General features: G+C 46.8%; 1 protein-coding gene across 3 annotated transcripts in view; it reads right to left on the bottom strand.

Annotated features, from left to right (window-relative positions):
- Nucleotides 1-7,556: 7,556 nt before the first annotated feature.
- The window catches only part of LOC144691838 (SAM domain-containing protein SAMSN-1-like), a 103,859-nt gene continuing 100,606 nt past the window's right edge, over nt 7,557-10,809 (bottom strand). For all 3 annotated transcript variants that reach the window (XM_078560378.1, XM_078560380.1, XM_078560379.1), the window contains one exon: nt 7,557-10,572. In XM_078560378.1, the coding sequence (XP_078416504.1) occupies nt 10,373-10,572 (200 nt within the window). In that variant the 3' untranslated portion in view covers nt 7,557-10,372. The remainder of the gene's footprint in view (nt 10,573-10,809) is intronic.

Genomic DNA, 10,809 nt, shown 5'->3' with positions numbered 1-10,809 from the left:
GAGGGGTGGATGGTTGGGGATAAAGGATTGAAAAAATATACACCAATATTCATTACAAGCCTACCGACTCCCACAGCTACATCGACTACAGCTCCTCACACCCCGCTTCCTGTAAGGACTCCATCCCATTCTCCCAGTTCCTTCGCCTCCGTCGCATCTGTTCTGATGATGCCACTTTCCAAAGCAGTTCCTCTGACATGTCTTCCTTCTTCCTTAACCAAGGTTTTCCACCCACGGTGGTTGACAGGGCCCTCAACCGTGCCCAGCCCATCTCCCGCGCATCCGCCCTCACACCTTCCTCTCCCTCCCAGAACCATGATAGGGTCCCCCTTGTCCTCACTTATCACCCCAACAGCCTCCGCATTCAAAGGATCATCCTCCGCCATTTCCGCCAACACCAGCATGATGCCACCACCAAACACATCTTCCCTTCACCACCTCTGGCGGCATCCGCAGGGATCGTTCCCTCTGGGACACCCTGGTCCACTCCTCCATCACCCCCTACCTCAACCTCCTCCCATGACACCTTCCCATGCAACCTCAGAAGGTGCAACACCTGTCCCTTTACTTCGCCTCTGCTCACCGTCCAAGGGCCCAAACACTCCTTTCAAGTGAAGCAGCATTTCACTTGTACTTTCCTCAATTTAGTCTACTGCATTCGTTGCTCCCAATACAGTTTCCTCTACATTGGAGAGACCAAACGCAGACTTGGTGACCGCTTTGCAGAACACCTTCGGTCTGTCCACAAGTATGACCCAGACCTCCCTGTCGCTTGCCATTTTAACACTCCACCCTGTTCTCTTGCCCACATGTCCATCCTTGGCCTGCTGCATTGTTCCAGTGAAGCTCAACGCAAACTGGAGCAACTGCACCTCATCTTCTGACTAGGCACTTTACAGCCTTCCAGACTGAATATTGAGTTTAACAATTTTAGATCATGAACTCTCTCCTCCATCCCCACCCCCTTTCCGATCCCCCCCTTTTTTTTTCCAATAATTTATATAGATTTTTCTTTTCCCACCTATTTCCATTATGTTTAAATGTATTTCCATCCATTGTTTTATCTCTACCTTTTAGCCTTTTTTGATTCCTTCGCCCCACCCCCACTAGGACTATCTGTACCTTGCTTGTCCTGCTTTCTACCCTTAATTAGCACATTCCTTAGATAATATCACCACCTTCAACACCTCTTTCTCCTTTTGTCTGTGACATCTTTTGGTTATCTCCACCTATCACTGGCCCTCTATCCAGCTCTACCTGTCCCACCCCCCCTTAAACCAGCTTATATTTCACCTCGTTTCTATTTTTACTTAGTTCTGTTGAAGAATCATACAGACTCAAAACGTTAACTGTGTTCCTCTCCGCAGATTTAACCCAGCAGGTAGGCTTTCCCCCCTGGTGCCCCCACCTCCACCAGTCTGAGTGTAGTGACTGCATTGAATCATTGACAGCCAGTATCCTTCGCTGGGTGGGCCAGCAGATATTGCCCATGCCGAGGTCACCCGGAGAGGGTGGTGAAGAGATGGGTTCTGCCCCCACAGCATGTGGTACACTGAGACCCACATGACTGGTGTGGGGACAGCCTGGAGGAGCTGCACCTGGGTGCAGTGCTGGAACTCCAGGACATGTCAAAGTCAGGGTGATGAGATGCTGGGAGGGGAGCTTCAAGGTGGCGTTGGCACCGATCGATCTGCTGCCCTCTGCGCTCCATGTGCCTGCGCCTCTTTGCTATGGAAGGTTAGACCGTGTGGTGCCTAATGTGATGTAGGCAGCATTTGGCCATGGGGGTGGAGGGTTGGGGACAGGCCTCACATCTTTGTGTGAGTGTTCGGCAGCAGCGGGGTGAGGAGGCACTGGAGCCCTGATATGTCCCACTCTGGTTGGGGTGGACCATCTGCAAAGAGAGTCCAGGTACAAGTCGCACTAATCAATGCTTGTCTCTCATTTTCAGGAGAAGAATGTACATAATGCCACCGAGCGGGTGAGGACTGGCGGTGGCCAGGCGCAGATCGCCATTCTTAGGTGGTTCGAACAGGAGGCCCTGGATTTGGAGAGGCGCCATGTGCCCAGGTCCACCGGTGTCTGTGAGGGTGGGGTACCATGGGCAGGTATGTTTGCCCAGCACTGAGGTCACCATTGCTCTCCCAGAAGCCATGGAAGTGCTGAATATTCAGTGATTGAAGTTTGCAACAAGGCTTGACCATTGCTTATGGAAGGATGAGCGCAAAATGATCCGGGGAACAGGGATGCACATTGACATTGTCTCCACGTTAACTGATCCAATGTCCTTGTTCTTCCTTTCAGCATCAGCAGAGCAGGGCCGGGAGGAGGAGCAGCAGAGACCCCCTCTCACACCTGAGGGCCCTGAAGTCTCACCAGAGTCACACCATCTCTGCCAGGCAGGCACCTCAGTAAGAATTAGAACATCAGCTAGTATCCCGGGACACAGTCGCTGGAGCAGCTGGCAGAGACAGAGAGTACCCATGGCGCCAGCAGTCAGAGGATTGCAGGGGCCCAGGCACATGCTCAGTCGGTGCCTCAAGATGTGCCTCTGGAGTCGGAAATGCAACCGGATGTGCTGGAGCATCTGAGGGAGACACATGAGGCTATGCTTGGCTTGTGTCCATGGTGGAGAAATCTACGCAGACGATCGCTGAAGCAATGAGCCTCATGTCCGAGCGCCATGCGTCCTCCATGGAGAGAGTGGTGACTCTCGTGGAGAGGTTCCTCCAGGAGACCCATCAGGGCTTCCTGTGGATGCGCTCAGAGCAGCAAGCCCTCACATCGGCGTTGACCTCAGCTGGTCAGTGCCAGTGTGGGAGATGGTCTGGGCACCAAATTTCCCAGCTCAATGCCCATCCATCCACAGTGAGCAGGGAGGTCCGAAGTGACCTCACGTCGGCGCAGCAGCTGCCTGTCATCTCTGCGAGCTCCTCTCAGGGCGCTCCAGAAGAGGGCAGCAGCTCCTCCACCCATCTCCCAGTGACCATAGTATCCGGTGAGGCTGCGACGACTGGGGTGTTGCCGGCTGTGGAACTGGCAGATCCCTCCCAGGCAGGGCCAGCACAGGCTCCACGGGCCACAGGACGTCCGCCAAGGTCATCGAGGCCAACAGGACAGCAGAGTCAGCCGGCTGTCTCAGATTCCACTCCCAGCGAGGGGTCAGCACCAAGACGTAGCACCCAGAAACGTAAACATAAGGCACATTAGGCACACCACGGGTTTATCACTGGTGCTTTTGTGTTTGCCCGCAATGAGGTCTTTATGAGTTGGTGTGATTTTTAACACCTTTTTCATTTTGTTTCATTAAATTTCTTTGGTTGTAATATTAAATTCAGCCATGTCACCGTGGCTGAGGGAGTCTCTTTTGTTCTGCAGGTGGATGGTTTCCAATAATGTAATGAGTGCTTTGTGGGACATTCAGCTTTATTAACAAGGACCTTAGTTAATGTTCCTAACCTGGCAGATTTTGCATCAAGTATGGAGCCTACAGCCCAGGCTTATCCTGGACGTCCATGTGTGGTGTGCTAGCTGAAGGTTCATTGGATTAAAGCCTCCCGGGAGTCCCTGCCTCCCTGGAGCTGCTGAGTTTTACCAGAATTTGCTGTTTTTATGTCCCCACACACACTCTGGGATACCTCCCTACCCCAGTAATGCCCCAGCCCCACAGCCTCCTCCCTCGCCTGAAGCCACTTCTCCCCCTGCAGCCGTTGAAAAGCCACCCCCTCCTTAAGGCTGGTCTGGTAGGTAGAGACCTGCCCATGAGCCCCCCCTAAAAGTGATGTGGTGCTGCCTGTGAAGCCTGGTGCTGATGACTGCGAGTGCTGCCCGAAACAAGGTAGACAAACAAACCTCAAAATCCTGAGCAAAGTGCAGCCCGCGAGGTGCATGTTGCTTATGTACAGTTGTGAAACACGTCGGCGTGCAATCAAATCCAGCGTGGGGGGGATGATTCCGGTGAGCTGGGCATATAATGACATGCAGATGTATTACAATGAAGTTCCCAATGTGCAGTGGTGGGAAACACAGCCCACCATTGACGGGCAGAGTGGACGATTGCAAACTGGTCGCGAAACTGATTTTTGGCCTTCCTGTCATATTGTCTGCTCACACCCACCATGACGCCTGATACCAGCGGCACAGGAAATTCCACCCCTGGTCTTTATGTACATTCACGTGAGCGGTGTCAGACAGGTAAAGACCCTCTACCTCATCGAGCTCATTGCGCAGAGCTGTAACACCTTATGTATAGGGGCCTTGTGAGACTGTACCTGGAGCATTGTGTACAGTTTTGGCCTCCTTACCTAAGGGAGGATATACCTACCATAGAGGGAGTGCAACAATGGTTCACCAGGCTGATTCGTTGGATGGCAGGATTGTCCTCTGAGGAGTGATTGAGGAGACTGGGCCTGTATTCTCTAGAGTTTAGAAGAATGAGAGGCGATCTCATTGAAGTGTACAGAATTCTTACCGGGTTTGGCAGGGTATGTGCAGGAAGAATGTTTCCCCAGGCTGAGGGGGTCTAAAACCAGGGGACACAGTCTCAAGATCAGGGGCAGGCCACTTAGGACTGAGATGAGGAGGTATTTCTTCACTCATGAATCTTTGGAATTTTCTACTCCAGAGGGCAGGTGGAGGCTCAGTCATTGAATATGTTTAAAACTGAGATCAATAGATTCCTGAATATTAAAGATATCAAGGGATACGGGAATAATGCAGGAAAATGGCGTTGAAGTAGAGGATCAGATATGATCTCATTGAATTGAGCACACAATTATGTCCAGCCATGTTTACAAACTTTTAAACCTTTGTACAGCAGGTGAGCGCTGCTTTAAAGTTTTAGTCCCTATTTCATAGGGGAATCACTCTTTTTAATCTTATAACTCCTTATTTATGGCAGGGTTCTCTTAAAACTTCATATTTATAGCTGCATTCCTTCACAGTATAATCACAAAAGTTTGCACCACAGCTTAGCAAAGCCATGAAGAGGCAAACCAAGCCCACTATTTATTTCTAGGGTGGGTGTGAAAGATCCTATGGTGCTATTTCAAAGCAGAACAGGGGCATTATTCCCAGTCCTGGCCAATATAGATTATTCAGTTAACAGCACAGAAACAGATCATCTGGTCATTATCACATTGTTAAGCACATTCATAATCAAAAGGAGATGACGGAATATGAATGTACATCTGTGGTATCGACATCGCTAAAGCAGAAACAGAAGTAGTAGGAAAATAGAATTGGAAAATTATGGTAAGCCTGTATTGAAACTTGGTTAGACCACATGTCGAGTACTGTGTGCAGTTCTGTTTGCCATATTATACAAAGGATGTAGAGGCACTGGAGAGTATGCAGAAAAGATTTACACGGATGATCCCAGAAATGTATGGGTATGCTTATCAGGAATGGATTGACAGGCTGGCTCTTTTTTTCTATTGAAAAAAATTGAAGGGGTAACCTAATAGAATACTTTAAAATTACATGAAAGATTTTAATAGAGTGGACACAGGGAAAATATTTCCTCTTGCGTGGAACAGCATGACCAGAGGGCATCAATATAAGATAGTCACCAAGAAACCCAGCCGGGTATTCAGAAGAAACTTCTTCATCCAAAGAGTGGTGAGAATGTGGAACTCGTTACCACAGCAGTGGGGGGGGGGGGGGGGGGCGGGGTGGTGGTTGTAACGAATAGTATAGATACATTTAAGGGGAAGCTAGACAGACTTATCAGGGAGGAGGGTTATGATGGTAGATTTGGATCAGGAAAATGGGAGGATGCTCGAGTTTAGCATAACCACCTGTTTCTGTGACATATATTCTAGATAATCTACACAAGTTGTTGTTGTTGTGTGGGACCAGCAACACATACAGGCCAGGCTGGGTAAGGACAGTTGGTTTCCTTCCCTAAAGGGACATTAGTGAGCCAGCTGGGTCTTTAGAATGGATCCAAAAGCCTCATGGTCATTTTCACTGAGGCCAACTTCTTATTTCCTTTTTTAACTGAATGCAAATTCTCAATTGGCCAAGGTTGGGATTAGTCCACGTTCTCTGTAGTTTGATTCCAGTTCTCTGGATGACTCGTCGCTCCAACACTGTCAGGCCCAACAATTCCACCACAAAACTGGATGGGACTGGAGGGTGATGCCCTCTATGGTCAGATAGTCTGACAATATGCCCATGAAGCATTGACGGCTGTTGGAGCCTGGGTGACGCAGCAGGATTCACATCCTGGCAATCTTAGGAGGAGAGGAGAAAGTAGCAGAAGAACTAAGAAGATTACAGGGCGAATTAGTTGAGGTGTTGCAGATGCTTAAAGAAGTTAACATAAGAACATAAGAAATGCGAGCTGGAGGCAGTTATTTGATGCTTTGAGCCTGCTCCATCAATCAACAAGCCATGATCTTCTACCTCAACTCCCAATTCCCAAACTATCACCTATATTCCTTCAGTACCCAAAAATATATCAATTCAGTCTTGAATATACTCATCAACTTCGAGTACCCGTAGCTCTCTGGGCCAGAGAACTCACAGTTGATAAGAAAGAGTAGATAAAGAAAAAGTATTTCCTGTGTGTGGAAATGTGGAACAAGGGGGCATGACTTAAAATTAAAGCTAGGTCATTCAGGGGGTGGTGTCAGGGAGCAATTCTTCACGCAAAGGGTAGTGGAAAACTGGAACTCCCTCCCCTAAAAAGCTGCTGAGGTTGGGGGAAGTGGCATGCAGGGTGTTCAATCGAAAATTCTAAAGCTATGATTGTTGCGGTGGTGGGGTGGGGCTGGGGGAGGAATGTGGAGGAGCGTGGAGCTGGGTGAGTCAATAGAAAATTTCAAAACTCACATTGCTAGACCTTGGTTAGGCGAAGGGAGTTAAGCGTTGTCCCAGAACCAAGGAGGGTAAATGGGGTTGAGGTGTAGGTCAGCCATGATCTAACTGGCGGGACAGACTCAAGAGCCGGAATTTTCCAGCCCCTTGTGCCGACTGGATCTTTCGGTTCCGCTGATGTGAATGGAAATTTCAATGTCTCACTGGCCCTGCCGTGGGTGGAACGCACTGCTGGGGGGGGCCAGGAAATTCCGGCCAAGAGGCTGAATGGCTTCCTCCTGTTGCTACGTTCCTGAGCTGAGGAATAAAAGATTAATCCCCCTTCTTGAACCAGGAATAAACGTCATTCTGAACAAGCCTCCGATCAGACAAAACAAAAACAGAATTACCTGGAAAAACTCAGCAGGTCTGGCAGCATCGGTGGAGAAGAAAAGAGTTGACGTTTCGAGTCCTCATGACCTTTCAACAGAACCTGTTCTGTTGAAGGGTCGTGAGGACTCAAAACGTCAACTCCTTTCTTCTCCGCCGATGCTGCCAGACCTGCTGAGTTTTTCCAAGTAATTCTGTTTTTGTTTTGTTTTGGATTTCCAGCATCCGCAGTAGTTTTTTGTTTTTACCTCCGATCAGAGTCAGTTTGACGCAGTGGGGAAAACCATATTGGTTTGTGAGCACAAGATAATTGTTTTTATCTCATAGTTTTATGAGTCAAATATGCAAATTTAGCACTCCACAAATATTTTAAAAATCTTATAATTTATTCACTGAGCCACATTTAAAGAACTTGTAATGCCTTTACATAAATTCATTTAAAGGTCCCAATGCAGAATACAACAGTAAAGAAGGAACAATTCGAGCCAAAACTTAACACACTGGGAATTCCAAAACGATTGTGTAAAATCTATCCAGATAAAATAGAAAAATCAAATAAATATTTACACATACAAAGTTTAAAGTAAGCTTAAGACACGGACTGATGCAAATCACTCAACCGATCGTCATGGAAACTGTGTGGTGAAGGAAGGAGAGAGCAAAGGGGATTTTGAATTTCTACAGCTTGGTTAAAAGTCACACATCTGACCTAGCTAGTTACATCAAAATTCTTCTGTTTGCATTTACCATTTAAAACATGTTAAGAAAAGTAGAACAGCGGTTGCAAGTTGGATGTATTGACCTCTGTGTATAAAGGTTTGTATCTGCATGCATGTATGTCTGTATTTGTGTGCATTTACATGTATGTTCATGTGGCTGTATGTATCTGTATGTGTTTGTACATTCACATATATATGTCCATACATCTGCATCAATATTTCCCTTAACTTGCACTGTTGTAGAGCAACCCAAAAGTCCCCGTGCAGGTCACGCACAAGTTACTGTGCATCCCAACCGTGCAAAAAGACATAAAGGGACCATACGTATAACTAAATGAATTACATGCTCCAAAGAAAAACAGAGGAAACGTTGCCCCGCATGAATCTCTGTATGTGCGCTGCGTGTATACCTGTGCAATACTGTATGTTTACTGGGTACGTGGGATGAGGCAGATGTAACCTGTGCCTTTCCCAGCACTGCATTTCCCTGTGTGTCAATATACCGTGGGGCGAAGCACTAATTGTGTTGCCACGTTTAATTTTACTTCCACGAATTCTGCAATATCACGAGAATATTCGGGAGCAGGAAGAGAAACCTCAACAAACCTCTCCTTTTTCACACACATTGCTCACCTCCTCACCTCAACCCTCGCTCAGTCATTTTTTCTCACCAGATACTTGCCCAGTTGTTTCTTGGTCCCAATTATATTCTCTGTGGTGAAATTTCTCCTGCTTTCTCCAAGCTTTTCTGTCAGCAACTTTGGTGGAAAACTCCATTTGGTGGAATATATCCAACCAGAGTTGGCAACACTATTTGCATCATTGTGAAACCTGGGCTCTAGAATAACATATGGTGTTAGGGTGCTTCAGTCAAATGGACAGGGTTCAAAAACAATGTTGCACTGATGATATGATTCTCATGTTCAAAGACCATCCATTTCCGCATTGTCCACTAAATGATCATTTCCATTTGACAAATGGTCCTTGCCAATTCCCTTTTCACATCATTACCCTGGCTAGGCGAAAGAAAATCAGAAGCGATCCGGCGAGCTGGGCAATTGGGAAAATATAGATGCTGAATTTCCATGCTCAATCTTTTGGACAGGGCAGAGAGAACCAAACTGGTGGTGATCTACCTGCCACCCTTCATGTTGCCATTTGTGGTTGGAGGTGCAGAACAGATGAATACTTTCACCCTCAGAGAGTTTCCAACTTCTCTAAATGTATAGCCATTGAAAATACAGCTTTTGTCAGCAAGTTGTTTGCTTTTCCCAATTTATAACTCATCTAACCACTAAAATGCTACATTCTGGCATTGAGCACTGGTGCAAACAATTTGTTTAGCCGATCTTTGTATTAACATGGGTTCATCCGTTCCAGTAGAGGAATGATCTTAGCCCTAGTGCCTCCCAGGAGACCATAGAATGATACAGCACAGAAAGAGGCCACTCAGCCTATTTCGCCTGTGCTGATTCTTTGGCACAGCTACACAACTAGTCCCACTCTCTTTCCCAATATCTCTGAAAATTATTCTCCTTCAAGTACTTGTCCAATTCCCTTTTGAAATATATAAACAAATTTGAACAAGGTCAAGTACAAGGCTGCAAAAACCACAGGGGTTATATTGGGTTGTATTTTCTCAGCCCCGTGAAATCAGCTTTGTGAGCAGCAAGGGCCAGAAAATTTAGAGAAAAAAACCCATCAGGATGGCTCCCCAACATGTTCCCACCTCCTTGTGATGACCCCAGAGGTGGCTTCAGGGAGATGATGGTTAAATGGCCAGTAGAGGTGAGAAGACAATCAGGGCAATGACAGAGCCAATTGATGACCATTTTTAGGTGGGATAGAATTTTGTTGGTGGCACATAGGATTCCTGCTTTGTCTGTGGCTCACCTACCCACAGGAGCACAGCGGGAGGTCAGTGCAGAGGCAATGGTCACTCTAAAGATCCAAATTGTCAATCCTCAGGCCGTCCACCTGCAAAGACATGAAAATCCATGTATTTCACCTGCAGATGGATCCAGTGGATAGTGCTGGGTGAGAGCAATTGGCTGATGGTCCCATCATCAGCATCGCACCTCCATTTTGTGCTAGTTGGACATCAAAAGTGGAGGCGATGTACTAATAGGTCACTCCCACAAAATTTAGCCTCAAGCATGTTCACAACCCAGAAATGACCCTTAACGTTGCATGACTAAAGTTCATGGAAAAATTCAGCCTGTTTATTTGCAATAATTTGCTAATCAACATACTTTTAACAGGTGTTCCCTGCTTTTCGGGAAATTGCAGGATGAATCCAAAACTGTGCCCATCACTTTCTCTTGTAGATTCAGATTAAATAAAGGAAACCATGTTCAATGTGTGCCCATGGATATCAATGCTTAGAGACTGAAATCCCTCAAGTCTCCATTGGCTCCGACTGTATGACTTAAAACTGAACAACTTGACGATTCCCACTGCAATCAGTCGGCAAGAGAAACACCTTCAATCATTTCTGGCAAATTCTCCAAATCCAAGTCTTCTTTGCCATTGTCCGAGATTTCAGATGTAGCGTAGCATCCAGAGTCCCTGGGGCATTGCATCAAGTGTGTTTGATCGAGCTTGAGGTCAGAGGCTTGGCTAGGAGTTATAACGTCATTTTTCTCTTCCTCTTCACTTAGAACTGTAATACAGAAGTGTAAGAATATCATTCTCTTTATCCATCATAATCTGTTTACCATTAAATAGGAAGGGATAATTGAATAATGCTCTTGTCTGGGAGACACGTGGTTGTGGATTGTGGTGCTTGTACTCTGCCAAGACCTAGAGACCACTCAGTTATGAAGGTAGTACTGCAGTGCCTGAGGTTCTTTGCCTTGACCTCCTCTCCAACTTTCTCAATACATCCCTCAAACCTACC

The sequence above is a fragment of the Cetorhinus maximus genome, chromosome 16, assembly GCF_964194155.1.
Source record: "Cetorhinus maximus chromosome 16, sCetMax3.hap1.1, whole genome shotgun sequence".
Classification (NCBI taxonomy): domain Eukaryota; kingdom Metazoa; phylum Chordata; class Chondrichthyes; order Lamniformes; family Cetorhinidae; genus Cetorhinus; species Cetorhinus maximus.
The sequence above is the reverse complement of the archived record's forward strand: the minus strand, read 5'-3'. Positions and strand labels throughout refer to the sequence as shown.